Source organism: Camelus bactrianus, chromosome 14, assembly GCF_048773025.1.
Source record: "Camelus bactrianus isolate YW-2024 breed Bactrian camel chromosome 14, ASM4877302v1, whole genome shotgun sequence".
NCBI classification, from domain to species: domain Eukaryota; kingdom Metazoa; phylum Chordata; class Mammalia; order Artiodactyla; family Camelidae; genus Camelus; species Camelus bactrianus.
The window spans coordinates 25,162,106-25,184,626 of record NC_133552.1 but is presented as its reverse complement, the minus strand read 5'-3'; the positions used below and the strand labels follow the sequence as shown (position 1 = coordinate 25,184,626).

At 35.0% G+C, this 22,521-nt stretch overlaps 1 protein-coding gene across 4 annotated transcripts in view; it reads right to left on the bottom strand.

The window, feature by feature from the left end:
- Positions 1 to 1,881: 1,881 nt before the first annotated feature.
- The window catches only part of PCDH17 (protocadherin 17), a 98,367-nt gene continuing 77,727 nt past the window's right edge, over positions 1,882 to 22,521 (bottom strand). For 3 of the 4 annotated variants that reach the window (XM_074378258.1, XM_074378256.1, XM_074378257.1), the window contains 2 exons: positions 22,121 to 22,204; positions 1,882 to 6,619 (listed from right to left, as the gene is read on the bottom strand). In XM_074378258.1, the coding sequence (XP_074234359.1) occupies positions 5,937 to 6,619; positions 22,121 to 22,204 (767 nt within the window). In that variant the 3' untranslated portion in view covers positions 1,882 to 5,936. The remainder of the gene's footprint in view (positions 6,620 to 22,120; positions 22,205 to 22,521) is intronic. The other variant, XM_074378259.1, reaches the window with a different exon arrangement.

Sequence of the window (22,521 nt, the reverse complement as noted above, 5' to 3'; positions counted from 1 at the left end):
AAATTTTTAAATATATATCACAATCAAAATTTAGTCTATTAGGATGCTATAGATCATTTATAAGTTGCTCCTTTCAAAGTGAAATGTTTCATTTGTAAGCCAAAAAACGGAAGGCCTATTTGACCTTATGAGTAATATTAGCCTGTGTGATACAAAATTTATAAAAGCACATTGAAATCTTCCCTCCCTTAATTAATGTAAGATACTCATTATCACTTAAAACAGTTTGAAAAAACTGTTATTTTTTGATAACTCTTTCTGAAATATTAAAAAGGGGGAACAATAAAAGAACATGAACCCTCTTTTATAAATACTGAACATCCCTAATGTACAATAGGTTGTTCAGTATTATTGATGTCTAACATGAACAGAAAACAATATATTTCCTTGGTGAACCATGTGCAGCCGTCTCTGAAAGCATGTAATAAAGAGGTTAAGGATGGTCCATTAACCTGATGATCTATTTCTGTGTGCTGTATTGATGCTATGGTGATGCTTAAGAATAGGTTCTCTTCCAATCCTACAAAGAATTGTTCTCTGTGTTTCTCAAATTGTATCTTTTGAGCATATCTACTTAAAAAAAACATAATTTGAGGGGCTTTACTATTTCATTGACATGGAGTAAGTCTGTGCTATAAGTTCTACTCACAAATTCCTCATTGGAGCCTGGTCAGGTAGGGTTTTTCATTTGAATGATTCCAAGCTCCCTCAAGTTGGTCAGCTGGTTCAGGTGAGTCAATTAACAGCTTGTTCAACTCTCACACTTGAAAGCAATGAATGGCATGCCAGGCATATAGTTTTGCTCTTCTTAAAGTGAAATTATTTTTATTATAAAAAGGTAATAGTAATACCAGGTTAATCACTGTGTTAGTGCCTATCACCTAGGCACAAACTACAAGTACTCTGAGGGTGAAATGTAATCGGTTTAGTTCTTTGGACCTTACAGTCCTTGTACGGCACCTGTCATCTAAGTGATGCTCAGTGAAAGAGAAACAAGTTAACAAGTAAACAAGCAAAATAATGAATAGATGGGCCAGTTAGTCTATCCTGATAAGTCTAAATCAGAAAGATCTTCTTAAATATGGAAAAGCAGTTACTCTTCTTGATATAATTTAACCTGTGAGAAGAAAAGGAAAATTAAAAGAAAACATCTACAGGGGCAAAATACTATTTTGGTTTGCAATTTAGAAGATGCCACCCATTGAGGGTGAGATGGCAGAAATACGGGATGAATGGAGTAACTGAGGGAAAAATGCAAGCAGGAAATCCAATTTATTAAGAGTAATGTGTATTAGAACTTACCTATTTGTTTTTCCCACCACACTGTGACCCAGGCACCAGCCCTTATTTACTGTTTAATCCTGGGACATAATAGCCTAGGGAACACACACAGTAGGAATTCAATAAATGTTTGTTGAATGAGTAGAAAGAGTGGCTTATATTTTTAAGATGCGACACTAAACATGTATATACTTGCAAATGCCATTTATAAATATGTGGTTTCATCAGTCATATAAGATTACGAGAGGTCTTATAAAAATGATTTTTCTAAAGCCCTTTAGGCTCTTGTACCAAATTATCATCAATTATAAATATTAAAAACCACAGGTATTGTTAGGCTATGACTCCATGGTAATTTTTTGACTATCCAAATTATCTAAGCTATCTGAAAGATGGGTAACACATTCCCATGGAGAACCTAGTGACATTATTGTTCAATACATTTTTCCCAAAGCTGATTTTACTGGCAAATAAATAACTAGCAAAAACAGTTGTGATGCTGTGGTTGCTTTCCAAAATAATTATGATCAGGGTCCCTGTGGTACGCCGTGTAGAGCACATCGCTTGTGTATTAATGAATTCAAGGGACGGCAACGCCACTATTAGTAATAGCTTTTTATTCGGAGTCCTCATTTTCCATATAGGTCACATTAAACACAGCCATTAAACAATAGCATTGAGATAAATCCATACAATGTATGCTGCTTTTTGTTGTTGTTGTCTTTGTTCACCAATTACTTGGTGCAGCTAAGAACCTTATGGAGTGATGGGGCTGATAAATGAGAATAGCCAACCTGCAAAACACTGGGGCCACGGAGAGTCAGACTTTATTCATCTCATTCAGTTACATTTCCAATCAACACATCTTGATAGCCAAAACTCTCATTTGAATGAACGCTCTGATAAATGCTGTCTGTTGTCAAAAGAATGTAATTAGACAATAATGAGTAGGCATATAGTATGCCAGACCTCAGTCTACTTGTTGACCTCAGCAACTTCTACTCCATTAGGCAATAAACAGCTTTTAACTCTGTTCTAATAAAGCACACTGCTCTATTGCTACATGACTTTTTTTTTTTTATGGTGTCATTTTTTTAAATTGAGCAGTACCTAGATCCTTTAAAGGGAAATCATGTGTTTTACAAGATCTCAGCTAATTTAGGCAAACAAAACCAGTCAATTTCCCAATCAGGGATTCAATTCATTTACGGAGTAGTGAGCCAGTCTTTGCATATTGCCTGCAGTAAAGATAAGTCTGTCAGGTTAAGACACAATATGAAAGCATTGTTTGAAATTGCATGATATGTCTCTTTAATGTTTACTTTGGTATAGGTATAACTAACACTGATTCTCACTACTTTTAACTTTGATGTAAAGATCTTTCATCATTAACATTTAATGGAAAAATAGTTTTGTTACTGATTTTTTTTTCATTCATCAATAAACAATGTTTAGAGTTCTGACTTTCTTATGAAGATTTCTATAAATTATTTTTCTGTGCTTTTAAGGACCTAAAAGACAAAGTATTATTTTTCATTTTGAATGTGTGGGATTTTTTTTTTTGAGGGGTTAGTCACTGGAGGATGTGAATTAAATAATTTTTTCACATTCTGAATGATGCTAAAACCCCTTGAAATATCACTGTTTGATCATGCATCACCCCTGAGAGCATATTGCTCCCCAAAAGGGTAATTTTGGCATCTCATGGACTTCCTTGGAAGCCAAGCACCAGAGGTCTGTGATCAAGGCAGTTGCCAGCCAGATGAATCAAAGCGAGGTTCCTTCAACTCAACTATAAAAGCTTAGAGTCCTGACTGCTAAATTACCACCAACTTGTAAATAAAAAATCACTACTAAATACAGATAATGTGTTAAACAGCTATCACTAGTAAATCACTGGTGACAGAGCCTAAAGGTAATTCCTCAAACATTGGCACAACCAATCCTTAAAATCTGATAGTGTTTTAATGTCTTCAGACACATATAATAAATTGAACAACTGGTTACTCGGCGTTAAGAACGTTTGAAAAATAAACCCTACTCTCTTTGTTGATTTCATTTACATACTGCCTTAGATTTTACTACTGGTCTATCTGTCTAGTAAGAGAGAGGCAACACTTGGTAAGACTAAATGTCAATCAGTTTTCCATCAAATTTCAGCTATCACACTAAATCAACCTGTAGTCTCCTGGCAAAAATAATAATAATAACATCATATAACAAAGACAACACATTTCAGATACATAAATTGTCCAAAATATAGAGAGTCAATTAGGTTTCTCATGTACAAGATCCCTTCTTTTCTGATTTAAACATCTACGAATAATAAAAACCGATTCAAGCTTTGGAAAGGCTGTTACTAGGAACCAAATACAGTTCTCAAGAGAATAAGGCTGATGGGAGTTGTCCACTCTTCCCTTTCAAAGCAGTTTTGCAAACGAGGTACAGTCTAAAATCTTGACGGCATTTGAGGGAAATTATTTTCAGTGGGATGTTTTGAGGTTTAAAATTACAAAACTGAATTCACCTCAATATTTGTTTTTGCTTTTGTTTTTGTTTTTAATAGAAGGGTTTTATGACATTTATGCTGTTTCTACACTGGCTCAGTGGCCAGGAATGAAGGCACAGAATTCTCCACCAGTTTGCAAATAATGCATTTTTCTGCCCCAATGCACAAACAGCCTTTATTTAAACTCAGCACCACATTTTCGAAGGTATGGGCTGGAAACTGTTTGTCATGAAGCTATAAAATGCCAAAAATTTTCAACGCTGAAGGAAAATGTCAATCAAGGCATTTTCCCATCTGCTGCTGCTTCTGCAAGTGCTAATTTGATTTTTTCCCAATTCCTGAAATTTGAGGTTTCCTAGCCTAGTATGGAAGGAAGTTTGAAACTTGCTAAATGTCACAAGAAAAGGTGCAACCAAATGCAGGAGTAGAAGGTGTATTGTTCTCAAAGGACACCAATAAAAAGAGGCAGAAGAGCATTGGAGGAAAAAAAAAAAAGGCAAACCTTTTGTTAAGACCCAGACCTCTTGAAAAACACTACACAATGCAAGTAACCAGTGCTGGTACCACACATGCATTAAAGCATTTTTTATGGTTTTGAAATATAATGGGAAACACACATCTTGAACCACTTAAGATACTTTTTGAGAACCAATCAACAGGATGATATCTACACAGGCAGAAGCTGAATGTTATTGAACAAACATGAAGAAGGTTCAAGTCTTGTTACAAATGTAATTCTTGTGATTCAGCATGACTTTAATAAAAGCTTCTACAAGAACTTGCACATAACCATGACTGACGGATGGATTTTTTGACCTTTCAGTTAGCTCCATCAGCTCACTCAAACACATTTTGAACAGATTATGTACTGCAGTACTTGGTAGACTATACATTAAACGAGAGACTTCGCTCTGAGGCACTGCTTCCAACACTCCATGGGGAAAAGGAAGCAGGAAAAAAACAAAACTCATAGAGTTCGACAGCTACCGAGGCAACACTTGCCATTTACAATATAAGCCCAAATATTTTTGCAACACAACTATATATTAATTTAATAAAATACACAATATAGCTCTTATACACTCAACAATTTGGCTCATATGCACTGAATCTGCAATAAATCAATAAAAATATGTCATTTGATGTAAACACATTGAATCTTCTTACATTTTGCACATTTAAATGGTCAGGTGATTTGTGTTATGTCTAAGACATGTTCACTTTCCTGAGCTATTTTAGTGTCCACAAATGAATGAAACATACCAATTGCGTTAATTGTCTCTGAATATCATCCCTCGATGGTCACTCTTTTTCAGAACTTTTCTAGGTCAAATTGAAAACACATCTATCACTATTTAGTCTGTTTGCTGGACACTAAAATGCTAATGAGGCATTTTAAACCTTTAAATTTTCTTCTCCTTTAATGAAGTGAATTAGTCTATGTGTGTGCAGGACAAAATGGACCATACCATTTTACATTTAACTTTTATACGACATGAGGTGTTTTTTACAAATGACCAAGTTTTAAAAAAAATTTTTTTCGACTAATGATATGGAATGTTCTTTGTGTTTATATGTGTGGCAGGTAACTTTATACAGAAATGTTCACCACAAAGATGTGTTCATGTTTGGTGTAGCTCGGACTACTGCAAGGTCTTTTCAGGACTTTCAGTAGAAGCCTGTGGTGACTGCTAGAAATCTACCACAGATCACAAATTCTGACCCTGCTTTGTATGGGGTTTATAGGTAAACAGTTAAGTCAGCATAAATCACGGAGGACAGTCTTAGAGTGATCAGAAAAAACGTCCATTCTCCCACTGCATACCTTCCTCACAGATTGTCAAAAGGTAACTCGCCTTTTCATCCTCCTTTTTCTTTTCTCTTTTCTTCTTTTTTTTTCCTCTTCTCTTTGAGCATCATTAATTCTGTCCTAATATAAGTTTGATCAAAACAAAACCATTGTTATCTCTGAAAAAGAAACAGCAGTGTAAAGAAAGTACTTGTGGGCACTTCAGATGTTCACTAAAAGCCTTAAAGCAGCATCGGTCTTTCTTCATCCCTGTAAAAACGAGTTGTCACCAGGAGGGATCATTTTTAAATCGACAGAAGAGACGAAAATGCCAATGCTTTTTTTTTTTTTTTCCTTTCACTTTCTCACAGCCACAGGGTCATTTCCCCGGCAGTCTTGCAGAAGCTTGTCGATTTCTCGCACGACTTCCTCAGCATCCACGGACTCTCTGCCCAGATCCCTGTTGGGGTGGTCGAGATGCTCCAGGACAGCGCCCATCTCGCTGGAATCCCGGCTGGCTCTCGAATGCACATCTGCGAAGACCCTCGCCATCTGCTCAGAAGCCAGGAAGGGAGGGTCTCTCGGTTGCTTGCTGGGGGACAGATACTGACTGTCAGTGGGCAAGTACTGGCCGCTCGCTTCGGCCAGAGCTCCCGGTTTCGCTTCGCAGCCATCCAGAGAGCCTTTGGTGGCGGTGCAAGGCTCGATGCCTGCCTTGGTTGGGCTGCTGGATGCGGAGGGGACCTCTTGGAGGAGAGGGCTCAGGGCACGTTTGGCTTTTAAATAAGGTTTCACATTGGCAATGAGAATCGTGTGCTCTCTCTTGTCTTTTCCAAATGTACAAAAAGTCTTTTTCCCAGTGGGATTCACAGTTTCGTAAGTCTCAGTCTCCACATTAGCTTCCACTGTGGGTACAAAGAGATTTGTGCGGTAATCTGCGTTTTCAGCCTGATTGGTTGCAGGGAACTGTGGCATCCAACACCTGTCAGAATGACCAAGCACTCGGCATTCATCTGTGCAATTAACGCACTCTTCCGGTTCTGTAACACAAAAGAGAAAACAGCAAATCCAATCATTAGGGTTGCCTTTACAGTTCTACCGAGGCTGCGATCAACTCTCACTGGGCTTGCTTGACCTCTGGTCTCTTAATTAAAAAGGAAAAGAAAACAGTAATTAAAACATTTCAGGATGGTTGCATAAACCTGCTGGTTGAGACAATGGTTTTATTTCAAGCCTATTCTCTAGGTATTAACGAATTCCCATAGCCTGGGAAGAAGTAAAAAGTGGCCATTGGAGAATCATTCTCAGCAGAATAGAACATCTCTGTAAACTAATCTCCTGGGGATATCAGTTAGGGCTTTGTTCTGTAACCCATCCTGGAAACAGGAACTTCAAAAAGGATTACCAGGATTAATTTTTCAAATCAAATAACAGGGCAAAAACTGGATAGCAAACTTCCATAGCAAGTCCTAAGCTGCTTTTTTTTTTCATGTTTTATCCCTATTTTGCTTGTAATTGTTATTTTGGTGACAGTTATGAAATAAAAGGTTTCCTTTAAAAGCCTGCTTTTCCTACTGAGAGAAGCAAATGGAATTTTCCATCAGAATGTGTTATGAATAAGCTTGTCAAAAAGTGCACACTCCTATTGTATTAGATTTGCGTATGGAACGTGTAATCAGTTTTCTTCACTGCAGTTTTTTGTTTTGGGTGTAAGTAGGTGAAAATGGATTTAGTCAACATAGTTCAGAATGAATGACAAATCATGACTTCCTGTTCTAAAGGTTAATGCTGTCTGTGAGAATTTTTGCTTCTCTTTTGTCAATAAGCAGGCAGATAATCTAAATACAGCATTATTTAATAATCACTATTTCAAAGATGCTGAATAAGAAAATCTCAAAGAAAATTCCTTCATTATGACTACAGACACATATGTCCATGACCTCAATATTTTAAACTATAACTTTTACTACATCTTTCTGGTTGTTGCTTTCATCTGCAAATGGTTGTTCTCCTTATGTTTAACCATCTTTTCTACATCAGGACCTTTTTTTTTTTTTTCAAGAGAGGATATTTACAATTTACCTCTATGTGATGGGAACAGAATTCCCTACACGTTTGGGAACCCTTGGGATTGCCATTTAATTGATGCAAGAGGATCCCTACAAATGTATAATGCCCTCTGCAAGGAAAACAGTTTACATAAAGATATTTAAAATGGAAAGCAGCAAATTTAACAGCATTGATAAATGTATAGTTTAAACAAAATCTGAGTACATATTAAAAACAGATAAATAATTCCTTATCCAAAAAGAAAAAAAACACAATGTATCTCAAAAGGTTTTAGGATAAAATAATTTTCTACGAGACTAAATTCTTTTAGAAAGGAGTCAAAATGGTGTTTTGACAGAACAAAAATACTGTGGTATTTCATAGCATGTATCATTCACATGTGAAATGTTTTTAAAAAAAGTAACTTGGTGGCTTGTTTCTATTTTAATTTTGTCATGCTTTTAAAAATATATTTACCTATGAGTGAATAAAATATGTTGTTTGCTATGTAATGCAGGCAAGAATCCTGAAATGTAGTCTCAAACCGAACTGTCTACCCACAGATCTCAAACCCTGTGTATGATTTGAAAGGTTGTTAGACAGACGGACAGAAGAATCTAGGCATATAAAATTGTCTAGAAAGTCTTCCTGTGTGGATTAAAAGTACAGCAGAAATTAAACAAACAACAGGATATCAGAAGAGTTTAATATCAAAAAAGATAAGGCTGTAAAAAAAAGGAAAATGAAATATCAGGTATCTTTTATATTACCTATTCTGCAAGGGAATCATAAATATTATGGCTCTATATCTGTGTCAGTCAGTGTTAGAAAAAAAAATACATATCATTTCATTCGACCAATTTTATCCTTCAAAAATACACCAGAAAACTTTACTATCTATTTCACTTGGTCATACTTTTGTATCTTTTAAAGCTGTGATTTTAAAAAAAAAATTCATTTACAACCCATACACCCTCTTTGAAATACGGTAACATAGGTTTATATTCCAATATTGACTGGACTCAATTTCAGCCATCTGGAGAGCCTAGCACTGAATGAATCCAATATGAGTTTAAGAAGAGAGTGAATGAGATAGAATAATGCAGATGTATGAAAGTGTAAATCGACCTTGACTTTGACACCATCAACAGAAAACGGTTGTTTGCATTTCACCACTGAAACTCTGCGGCTTTTTACGCGACTCCTTTGTGTCACATCCTAGGGAGCAAATCTGGAGTATTGATTATGACATATTATAAGCTGTTCACCTTGCGATTAGACTGTAATTTTGACAGCAGCAGGGCACAGTCAGTGGAGAAAAATCAAAGGGACACTTTTGTACAAGCAGCAGAAACTGAGCATAAAGGGAACTAAACTGCCAAGGGTCAAGTAAGAGTTTATGAGAGAGGGGAATTATGTCTGAAGTAACGTAAATAAATAGATGACTAGATAGGATAAAAAAAAGACACATAGGTAGTAAATAATGAATGACTAGCTAGACCAAAAAAAAAAAAAAAAAGACATAATGATACACGTGGAAAAAAAGAAGGAACACTAAGTAAAGGAAGAGGCAGAAGGAGCGAGGCGGGGGGAGGAGACGGGGGCCAGGGGCTTAAGGGAAGGGGGGTCGACTGGGAGGACTTCTGCCACACACACCCTCTACTATATTTTTAAAAATCGCCTCAATAAACTGTGTATAATAATGAATAATAGCGTAGAAGATTTTCTCAAGCACTAGGACTTTAAAGGTAGATAATAAAACTTCTTCCTGTACCTTAAGGAAAATGAATCTCAGAATAGATATGCTGAATTACAGACTCTGAAAACGGAAAACAACCAAGTTATATTTACAGCCACTATTTGCACAGATTAGATAGCTGTTATCAAAAAAGCAAATTTAGAGGGCCTGGAAAGAAGAAATCAAAGCAAAAATAACTGATCCAAGATTCACTTTTTCTTCTGGACTAATCTGGGGTTACAAAGAAATCAGTTACCCTCATTTTTATCCCTTCCTCAATATAACATGATTATCCCTTTCATAGAATGCACCCTTTGCCAAGAAAGATGGAATAATCCAAATGGTACACGGATGAGAGAAACTGAGAGATAAGGATGTTTACATGGCAAAGTGAAAACAATTCTGAAGTCCAGCAGCTGGAACTCTGGGCAGTTCTGTCTATACAGGAAGTTTACAGCATCTAATCTTTTAAATGCATAATTCCCTGAAGAATCATGTGACAATCAGATCAATTTAAATACTTGTTTAGTATTAAGAATCACTTTCTATACTACAATAGTCACATCTGACTATTTTACAAGGTCCCAAGGGGAGGGATCTAAACACCATCCTCTTAATTAGCTCAATTTTGCATCTTAATTTATACAATTTTTTTTCAGAAGCTATAGTTACTCAAACGACTACAAGTACTTGCAATTCAGCTGCACCATAAACCACACACACATACACACACACACATACACACACACACCCATGTGTATAGATCTTCATTTGCATATGTATATTAAAATTGAGCTTTCTCCAGGAAATAGTCGAGACAAAATTTGAAACCTCAAATGCATATCCAATGCATTCCTGAAAATTAAAAATCAGTAACTACCATAAGAGAAATACAAGTGAATAGAAAAAACACACAGGAAAAGTCCCACATTTATAACATAAAGAATAACATAAATATATGTATATAACATATATAAACATACTTATAAATATAAAACCTTCTGTATATAATTTACATATATGTATAAATCTTTTTATTTAAAATCCCCAATAAACGACATTTTCATCTTTCCCGTTGCCCTACAACTGTCAATGTGAAATCTGATTGAATCAACAACTTGATCACTTCTGTTTTTAGAATTTTATATAATTCAAATTGATTTTGACATAAAGATGTTTGAAATCTGCATATTCATATTGGCTGACAAATCTGAAAGCTCTCTCTCTTTAACCTAGACTAAGGCATTCAATTAACTTAATCTTTAAAATGTTAGGCAAGCAATCGTTTTCTGCCAAAATATACCTTCAAAGGAACTGCGACTGTGAAAGTTATATCTACGTGAGGAAAAAATGTTTAGGTAAAACATCAAATTATCTGCCTTAAAATCATTGGATTTTAGCACTCTTTCACAAACGTTACCAAAATTTAAAGTTCACAGTGTGATTTTAACCTTGTAACGTCACTATATCATGAAGCGTGCATAGCCATTTCAAGATAGTTAACAGGGTCCAACAATTACTAAGTATCAGATTTAAACACTCTTTAAACCAGCAAGGATTAACAAAGATTAAGGGGCTTCTGTCAAACACAGTTATTTTGGGAGAAGTCGGGGAAAAATCCTTGCCTGTTATGACCTGATGGTGTTCACCACAAAGGAAACGTGTCGAGAAACCAGTCCATAAAATTTCTTCCTTCAGAGTAAATCTACTTCTTTATTCTAATCTGTCTCACTCTCAGGGAGGAATTTATCACAAATCAGAAGATAAGCTTATTTTCCCTGTCTTCAAAGCACTTTACCACACCACCCAAAGAGAGAGACTAGCAACTAATTTGTTAACACTTAGGGAAATATTAGAAAACATAAAAGGATTTCTTCCCCTTAGTTTCAAACTCGCCTGCTGCCTCCAGAGCCCACATATTTGTACATCAGAAAACATGCATATAGTTTCCAGAGTAAGAGTTTCAGATGTGCATCTGATTTAATTTCTATAATCAAGAAATAAATGTCCCTGTCTTAGAAATCTGAAAACCAAAATCCAGAAATCAGAACATCAGTAAGGAAGTTCTAAAGTGCTGTAGCCATGGGGGAAGGATATTTGAGGATATTTGAGAATCTTCTGTGCCTGATGACTGTCAACAAACTGGCTTTATTTCTGCTTTGTAAGTAGCTTTAACTAGGAGGGGTACTCATCTCTCAGTGGAGTGGTTGCTATTATTTCTAACAGCATCTTAAAATTAGAGCTGTTTCTAAGTAGACAGTCCTCTAAATGGAAGTTCATTTTTTATTTGTTCTCATTTTTCTTTTTTTAAATTTCAAATTTACCTTCTTTCACCAATGTAAGCTTTCATAACGCCTAGTTAGCTGTCTGGGAAAGCAAGAGCCATGACCCAGTCTCTGTTTATGGCTGTCCACACGTGTTGTAGAGATTTACTCTACAGAATCTATAGAAGACTCCCATCATGGATGATCTACCACTAAACAGCCACAGACAGACCAGGACCTTAGACTGACAGTTTATTTGTACCAGTACCAGTTTCCTATTGAAAGATTTTAATGATGTAACAACAACTTGCTCTTACTGCCTTTTTCTTTCTTCAGCACACACATAAATAGACACACACACACACACACACACAAATTCACACATGCATTACACACTTCTCTAGGAGTACAACAAATCATAGTTAATTCAGGTATATTATAAACATCAAGGCTAAAATAGAAATCTCGTCAGAATTCAGCCCCACAAACCTCTAATAAAATGTTTCTTTCAGTAAATAGACATAATTCGCGACATCCTGTGAACTGACATTTTTCTGCCATAAAGAGTTCTCTCTTTTTTCGCAATGTTGATTATTATTCTCTTACCTCCCTTTACCATCCCATAAACCCCTTACACTTGTTATGATGATGGGGTGAGTCATTCCCTATAAATGACACCTTAACAGTCTATATTCATTTAAATTATTTCCATTTATGATTTCTCTGTCCCATTTACGAGCATAGTTAAAAATAAACCTTCGGATTTCAACCTGATGATGAAAAGGGTAAAAATTTCACTTTCAATATTATTTCTAGAGACAGTGTTAGAAAATTGTCTCAAAAATTTTTTCCCTGTGTCAGAAAAGAAAAGAAAACAAAGGAGTATCTTAATATTATAATTTTACCAACAAGCTTTTTGTTCTGCTAGTCTTCATAGGACTGCCAGGCTTAACTGTAGCACAATTTTTAACAAGCTTGGTGTACTCCTCATGCAGGGAAGAAAAGGGAAGGGTAAGGGAAAATGTGACATCAGAGAATCAATCGATTTATTTTAGCTAAAGTGATCTTTCATCGTCACCTTGTATTTCCCATGTTTCTCTCTTCTGCACAGTGATCTAGGCTGTTTTACTAATCAAGTAACTGACATACAAATACACAGATGTGGGATTTGTTTTTGCTTCTTTTTAAATTTTTTTTGGAGGGCAGGTAATTACTTTTATTTATTTATTAATGGAGGTACTGAGGATTGAACCCAGGACCTCGTGCATGCCAGGCATTCAGTCTACCACTGAGCTACACCCTTCCCCACCACCCTTTATATATATTTTTAGTTTAAGGAAGATCTTGTTACAATATGCTCATTTGCTTATTTCACAAGGATGCTGGTTCCTGTGTTGGCAGTGATATGATGATAAAACGTTGGGTACAGGATACCAGGGACTTAAATTATTTCCTAACAATTGGCCTTGAGAAATCAGAATTTAGAAACATGTCTCATATAATTAAAACACTATGAGAGAAACGTATTTTGAGGTGGTGGCACTGCCAATCTGGCTTCCCGATTTCACCTCAGTGGTGAAATGCTGTTCTATCTGCTTTTGATAGGCAGAGAGCACATTTCAAAGAGAAAGTTATTACAGTGCTATCAAATAGTCAAAGCATGGCAGCTTCGCAGTACCAATCCTCTGGCGTGCACCTGCATCGCACAATGTTTCTGGATGTCTCGCCACGGCTGCATTCAGACACCAGAAACCACTAGCCTAGATCATATTCAACGGAATCCAATTGTAGCTGGGTATTTGGAGTGCTTGGAGCATTCGCACTTGCTATTCCGTGCACCTGCACACCTTCAGGGATGGTTTCAAGTGTCCGTACCCCTTTGGACATAATAATAGGTCTACCAGAATGAATTTTTCTGGCATACATATTGACAACACAGAGATAATGCTCTGAGATGAAGAAAGGTGAAATTAAGTGGAAACACATGTTAAGGAATGAAAGCAAAAGGGTATCAGGAAATCTGATATGGAAGCACCAAAAATAGATTAGAAAAATGAGACTCTAAACCACACATTGGGAACCAACGGAACAGACAGAATTGTGCCCCGTGGCACCATGTTCTGAAATTAATGTTCAAAATGGAGCTGCTCCCCTCCCCCCATTCTGTACTGTAGACATTACCTGGGGCAGCAACAGATGTTTGGAAGTGAAGGCACACAGATAAACGGGAACATCTCTTTCTTAACAGGTACCCTGAGGAGACCTGGTACAGAAACACAATTCTATACTAAATGGAAGGAGCATTTGTTTGTTTGTTTGTGAAAAGGACTCTGACATAGCTTCTCAAGTGAAAACAATACAACTCAAATGTCCCACCAGAGTAAAGACAACTCATATTCAGTGGGAGTATTTAGATATGTGTAATTCAGCACTGAGTTTTCGGAAGACATACTCAATCCTTCACAAGGTAAGAATGAACAAAACTCCAGCTTTGTGCATTGGAATTTTTCAAGCAAAGGCATCTTCAATAGAATACTGTGGAACAGGTGCCATGTCAGGTAAAGATTTGTGGTAAATGAACCTATGTCCACCCACTTCTAAAATTCTGTAGTCTGAAAGACTGTATCTCTTTACCTGGGAAACTAGAAACTTGATTTGAAACGAGTATGGGGAAAGCATTAATGATCAATTACATTTTGAACAATGTTATATGAAAGTCAAACAACATAAATAGAAAAGTATAGACTGTAATATTGTGAAAGGCTTTGTAGAAGAGATGGTGCTTGATCTGCAATCCAAAAGATGATCAGGGTTTCAACAGGCAGTAGAGAGCAGGGAGAGGGTGATCCAGGTAAAGAGATGAGAAAGTGAAATGATTACCACACAGAAGTGTGCATTTCACAGGGAAATAAGAGACCAACTTTGTAGGTCAAAGGACATATACTGCAAAGCCCAAAACTAAAATAACAAGACACATTGGCTAGGATTTAAAAGAGATTGCTGGCTAATGGAAGCAACCTAAATGTCCATCAATGGATAGATAAAGAAAATGTTGTATATACATATACATACAATGGAATACTACTCAGCCATAAAAAGGAATTCAGTAATGTCATTGGCAGTAACATGGATGGACCTAGAGATTATTATACTAAGTGAAGTAAGTCCATCAGAGAATATCATATGATACCACTTATATGTGGAATCTAAAAAAGTGACACAAATGAACTTATTTACAAAACAGAAAGAGATTCACAGACATAGAAAATAAACGTATGGTCACTGGGGGAGGGAAGAGGAGGAGGGAGGGATAAATTGAGAGTTTGGTATTGGCAGATACAAACTATTATGTACAGAACAGATAAACAACAAGGTACTACTATATTGCACAGGGAACTATATTCAATGACTTACAGTAACCTGTAATGAAAAAGAATATGTGTGTGTGTGTGTGTGTGTCTGTATATATATATATATATAAACTGAATCATTATTCTGTATACCAGAAACTAATACAACATTGTAAATCAAATATCCTCCAATTAAAAAAAAGGTGAGGAAAAAAACAAAACACACACAAAAAGTTTTTAAATAAAGGAGATTGGAAAAGCTCTGAATATAAGACCAAATTTAGCGTGACAGGCAATAGAACACTAATACACGTATTTAAGCAGTTTATTTTACATCTCAGAGGATTCTTGAAATACTTAGGTGCTCGGTTGGAATGGTAATGAATGACATTTACGAACATAAAAAACTAGAATGGCCGCAGGGCAAGTAGTATGCAAATCAGCATTATCTCTGGAAGCAGATATCTAGAGTTTTGGCCCCAACTGGGATATCTCCAACAGAGCATAATAGGACCTGGTGTGACTCACTGGCATAGTTATTCCAACTCCAGGGTGACCCCACTATGCTCACATCTCTTCCCACTTCTCCTAAACAAAGGAAAGTCTTCATCTATATTGATTCAACTGGTATTGTATAGTAATAATATCAGTCCTGCATTTTTAATTCTGCATTAGAAAGATTTTTTTTTCTCCCCACATTCATTTTTCTCTCTCTCTCCCTACTTTCCCTAATTTGCTATTATTATTAACCAACCATAAGACTGCATATGATCACATATCAGAAAGATTAAACGATTCTTTTAGAAGGCCAAAAGACAGAAAGTCTGGAAGAAAGATCATCCTCTGAGGTATCTAGGAGAGAAGGAATAAATACTCCTAGAAGGTAAAGAAAATGGCCACAAAGAAGGCAATTGTTGACTCTCAGAAATCTTTCAAAGTTAAAGCTTTTCTAGATACCAGGAAGTAAAAATAATTAAAGAAAATTACTGAAAATGTTCTCCAAAGTGATCATTTTTATTCTGGACAAAGATAATGCCATCACTTTCCTATTGACTTATATATTCTAGCATTGCTCCCTCTTATTATGTTTTAATCTGTTTGCATCACTGAGTTCCTTATATGCCTGGAGGATTAAGATTCTGATACCACGGTGTATTCTTTCAGCCTTCAATCCCTTAAAACACACCGTGGTCACACTTCTGGATTTGAACAGAATGCTATCACTGATGTAAAGAAAAGTTACATTTAAAAGGTATCAAATACTATTGGCAATCTATAACAGGCATGACTCCTCCTTACAAATGACTCATTTCAAAACCATTCTTTAATGAGGGTGTGATGTCAGTTTTCAGAATGATCCCAGGACCTAAACAAAGTTACACACAATAGCTCTCTTTTTGTATAGGTTATTCAGTATATAAAGTAACATGAGGTCTGTCTGTTAAATACCATACTTATATAAAAATCCAAAGTTCTCTGTTTAATACTGAGGGCACCATTTTAAATAAGATAAATGAATTCTACCTGACATATATATCCACTGAAGCGTGTAGGTCAGAAAATTTTCCTCTTAGGGAAATTTTTAAACTAGTGACACCATCACTGAAATTAATATCTATACTTAAATAACCTGTTTCTATAAAATCTATATGTATAATTTTAAATTCTGTAAAACAGTGAGTATCTTGGATACACTACAACATCTGTACGTTTCCTTCTTCTCTCTTAGGTTTCCTTTTTTGTCTTTTTTTTTTTTTTTTTTTTTTTTGTCTACTGCACGGTTGTGTCAAATGTGCCAGTTTCATTCTTCTGTTTTAAAGTATCTCCCTCAGTATTTCATACTTTATCTGACAGTTACCATCAACATATGAATAAATTAATAAATCCTTCTAATTTTAGAGTCTTCAAAGGGTTAATGCAGCTTCCAAAAAAGCCTGATTTATATGCAGTGAGAAACTTATGCCCTGGCATGCAGTAGTTAGTAAAAGCTGTTTGGTTTATAAGGGCGAATTTAAGATTCTAGCAACTTAAATAATACTGTGAATTTCAGACCCAAGATTATTTAAACACACTACTATGGAGAAGATGTTTTCCTCCTGCTTTTATTGCATGTGTAAGTTAACCTCATCTCTGATAATGACACCATTTTGAATGACATGGATGAATACATCCAAAATTCTAGTCATTCTCCTCGCAAAGTGGTAATTCTATAAGGAAGGTCAATGAAAACATGCCTATTAAGCCAAACTCTTTGTAAGAAGCAAGAGAGATTGTCTAATAGTGTTTTTATCTCATGCCTGCTATCTGATTTCTTTTGGGATGTGTATCTATGTACCAGTTTAAATCTCATTGTTCACCTTGTTTCTAATACTTGTTTGTTTTCAATTGCTAGAGACAAGTTAATGGAATCTGTGCAATTTTTAGCATTACCAGGAAACGGAGCTAATTCAGGTGCAACTAATCTTTTCTTACTTATTATTTGATAATCAATGCTTGTCAATAGGATCTGGGAGTCCCAGAAGATGGATTTGTTTTTAAGATTTTAATTTTATTATATTTTTTATGACATTCTAGTCTCCAAAAGGTAATTATTAAATTCACAGAACTCTACTCTAGAGATAGATCTAAAGTTTCAATTAAGTTACCTTAAATTAGATGGACATGGTTCCAAAAGAACAGGTGGGTACCTTGTACAGATCAGTATGTTTAAAAAATATGAGTTTTTAAAGAAACAAGTAGTACAAAAGACTTTTTTTCAAGATTTAAAGCAGTGGGAAATACATATGAAACTATATTTCTCCAAAAGTAATTCCTACAAAAATTACTTACATTACAATAATTTTAAAATAAACTGAAGCAAAATATCCTCAGAGTGCATGCATGCACATACGCAAATGATAATAAATACGTATTTCACCAAAAATGCCTCTTGTGAAATGAAGTCCTTCTGAGAGAATTATTAAAATTGATAATGTCCCCAAGGTCACTTTAGGATAAAATACAGGCTATTTGAATCTAAACATTTGGGCCTTGATCTTACTAAAACAACTTCTACCACAAGTTGCTAACACTACCACTATTACTGCAACCGTTGTTATAGTTTAAAGATATATAAAGAGTAGGAAATGAGAGATCATTGACATTTTAAATAAAGTCTTTCCTTGGAATTACTTCCCTAAAACCATTCAGTTCTTATTACCTTTACTGTGCTGCAAGTTTATTGGAAGCTGGTGTTTTCTATCCTGTGTGAGTGGGTCATCCTAAGAATGAAAATTTAAGCGAAATCAATATACTCAATATCCACGTCCTAGAGTAAATCTACAGAAGTGTATCTTGTAATGGGTTTTACTGGCAATGACAAACCATTTTTCTAGTAACAGCTTTAATATTTTGTAATCATTAAAACAGTCTGAAGCAAAGAAGAAATTGGGGGAAAAGGTCGGGAAATTCACATATAGAGAGGAGATGAGGCCTTCTGATCACCCTGCTATGTAATTAAACAGAGGGTCAAAAAGCTATTGGAGAAGGGTATCTCTGAATCAGAGCAAAGAGAAAAACGTGTTTTAACAGGATATGAAATCCGACCCATACATAATACAGTATAAACATCAAACAGTGTCTACAGCGGTGTTTTAAATACTTTCTTATCTTGGAGAGCACTTTCTCAGATTTAATTGATAATCAGCATACCCAGAGCAAAGAACAGATGAAAAACAGTAAAGGGCATTCCCCATGAGTAAGAATAGCCGGGAAATAAATAAAAATATATGAGAACTTATTTTATTTTCAGACTTGTAATCTGAAACTAATCTAAAAGGAAATTCATATTTTATCACAGGGAGAATTCATTGAGAATTCATTGAGCCTTCTGATTCAGGGGTGCTATATTTGAGTTTTTCCCTTTAAAAATATAAATGCTCAGTCTTAGAGAGAAGTGATCCTTTGTGCTGTCAAAGCCATTTTTGACCGGCTGCTTAACAACTTCCCTGCTCATAATAAAAAAGGTCATTATCTGAACTACTCCATTTGTTGTTCAAAGCCCTCCGTAATCTGGCCCAAATAAATCTGTTAGACAATTCTATCACTAAAGAAAAAAAAAAATTCTAACAACTCAAATTTGTACATATTCTTTCAAGCAAATCTCTTTTGTAATCTTTATGAAAATGATAGCAGTCTTATAATTGAATTTGAAAATTCCTTGAAAGCATTGTAGGACTTAAATCAGTTGCAGAATGTAGACCCTCTTACCAGACACCTCACTGGGATTACAAAGTGTCTCCCCAAAAGAGAGAAAACTTGAATTTGAGAAAGTATCACTCTAACCTTAAATTTTTAGATGACATTTTAATATTTTAGGTTCAGATGAGTGTGTTCCTTGATCTCAAATTATTTAGTATTAAAATCCAGGGTCCATGCTGAATTAAAATGAAATGTAACTATTTGACTTGGCAAATTTCTAATAAAATATTTATTTTAATGTTTATTCATTAAATTGATAAACATATACATGATCACAAAATACCATATGAGATCGCTCATATGTGGAATCTAAAAAACAAAAACAAAAACAAACAAACAAACAAAAACAAAGCGTAAATAAAGGACAGAAATAGACTCACAGACAGGGAATACAGACTTGTGGTTACCAGGGGGGTGGAGGGTGGGAAGGGATAGACTGGGATTTCAAAATTGTAGAATAGACTACACTGTATAGCACAGGGAAATATACACAAAATGTTATGATAACTCACAGAGAAAAAAATGTGACAATGAGTGTGTATATGTCCATGAATAACTGAAAAATTGTGCTGAACACTGGAATTTGACACAACATTGTAAAATGATTATAAATCAATAAAAAATGTTAAAAAAAGACAAAAAAAACAAAAAAAAATATTTTCTAGCTAATTATTATTATAAATATGGTCATAGTGGTAAGTATTATTTTAAAATGGAAAAATGACTAAGTTAGAAGTACTTGGTGAATAGAGCTTTCCTATCTATTGGGTATGGTTGTTTTATTATTAAAAATATATATATCTGTACATAATTTTGCATAAAATTCTAAATATAAATGATGTGTTCTAAGATTAAGCATTTATTTAAAAATTACACAGTCTAACATGTAACTCATTAAATCACTTATTATCCATAAACATAAGAGCTGTATTGTATCTATAGAAACCGTGTTTTTGGGAGACAGTGATTTAAACAGAAATATAGTTATTTTGATTATTTTATCATATCCATATAAAATGAGTATATCGTATATAATAATTCTAGTATAATAATAATCAAGGAAATATACATCTATAAATAGAAAAAGATCACATTCCGTAAACTCCAATAATTGAGTTCTAAATTGAAGAATTTTTTACAGCATATATGTTAATGGAAAATATTCATAAGCTTCAGCATCTTGATACTTAAAAATATATATATGTTTAAAATAGTAAGATAACTCCAATATGTCAGCTAACTATCAACAAAGAAATGCAACTCAAAAGCAAGCACGCATATCCTACGCATGCACCCTTTGTACACAGGGTGAGAAAACACATTCCTACACCAGATGGAAATGAATGGAGGGAGCCTCTCCTAAAGGGCAAAAATCTTCAAGAACCATTTAGTGGATATTTTAAAAAAAAGGCCTCATCCTCCTAACAAGGCCTTCTGGTTTTCCTGGTGTTCCGTCACAGCTCCCAGATGGCCCTGTGTTTCCAGTGGGAAGACAGCCACGGTAAAGCGCAGGTGTGTGCACACCCGTGCACACGCACAGGATGCACAGGGCGCATACACGTGCACAGGAACAGAAAACGGTTACCAGAGTCAAAGAGAAAGATTTTTAAGAACGTTTACACGAACGGAAAATCACATTCTGAAAGCTAAAATGCCTTATGGGTATAAATGTTATCCTTGAATTTAGTTTTTATAGAACTGAAAAGCAAAACTCTTTTTTTTCCCCAACTGATTGTAATTTAATGAATGTGAATCACAACTACTTCAGGGTAACAAGAGAGTTTATATCTGAGTATGTGTGTATGTGTACACATACATGTGGTCAAACTTCCCAGCTCACCCTCCAAAATCAGGAACACATAGAACTATTTTTTGACTCTAATGTTACATATTTAAGCCCTTTGCTTGTATTTTCTCTCCAATCTCCATTCATTTCCATACAGAAAATAATGCAACCTCTTTTTTCTGGCATGAGTAAAGCTGCATAAATAAATATAACAGTGATTGCTAGATTGCTATAACATGTTATATTTTTCAAGCATATATATATATATATATATATATATATATATATATATATATATACACACACCTATATTAGGGTAATGTGTAAAGATTTTACAAAGTAATGTGTAAAGTAGCCTTTAATATATTTCTACAAAATAGCACTTATCTAATGTGAAGTGTAATTGCCTGTCCAAAAGGAAAGAGGACTGTGAGGACCCAGTTTCTCAGGTGAAACAGTTCTTCAGACTATAGCAGTGAAGGAGTTTGCTCTCCACCCACAAGTAACATCCCAGGAAAATAATCCATCCCCCCTTTCCTGTCCCAGCCCACTTTTCATTCCAGCAATTTCTTCCTTAGCATTTCTTACAGGATCTCCAAAGCGAAATTAGTATACAAGTGGTAGATTTTTTATATGAAATAATTAAACATTGAGCCACAAAAACTCACTTAATAACAAATATGGAAAAACCCAATATAAATAAATATTTAAATTCTCTTTTCAACCCTTAACATTATACAGCTTTTCCTGATATACTAACAGTACCAATGCAGATATAACAGAATAAATTACTTATTAATTGTACCATTTCCCTTTTAAAAATAAAGTCTACAAGTTCTGCATATATATAGATATCTATATCTACCATACACATAGATATCTATATTTATCACATATATAGACCTATCATATATAGATATCTATATCTATTACATATATAGATATCAATGTCTATCTATCATATATAGATCTATTTACTGTATCACATATAGGTATCTACATCTGTATTCATCTGTCTGTCAAATGTAAGTGTGTATAGTCCTATGAGTGCCATCATCTAACAAGTAAAATTCGGATCACAGAGAAGAAAGCTAGCAGATGAAGAAATTGCTCACCTGGAGGAAGCAGATCAACAGACTGAAGTCTACTTGTGATGGTGTGTAGGGTGAGGATAGCAAAGGAAAGCAAAGTCGGGAATGCTTGAAAAATAAAATATTTTTGGTTAACAAATAGAAAAACCAAGTGGGAAAAGAGGGCCAATTGAATCATGAGTCCTTCTTTATTGATTTCAAATTCTGTACTAAAATTCTTTAGATTGCTCAATCCCTAAAGATGTGTTTATCAGCAATTTCCCCAGCTACATAAGACTTCGTTTTATTGGAAGAAAATTACCTTTTTGGAATATTTCAGTTTAGATGAGAAAGAAACAATGCACATTAACTATATGAATGCCTAGGTCAAAGGTGAAACTACTCTCATCACGATGGATTCATTTAACCTAAATAAAATAAAAACT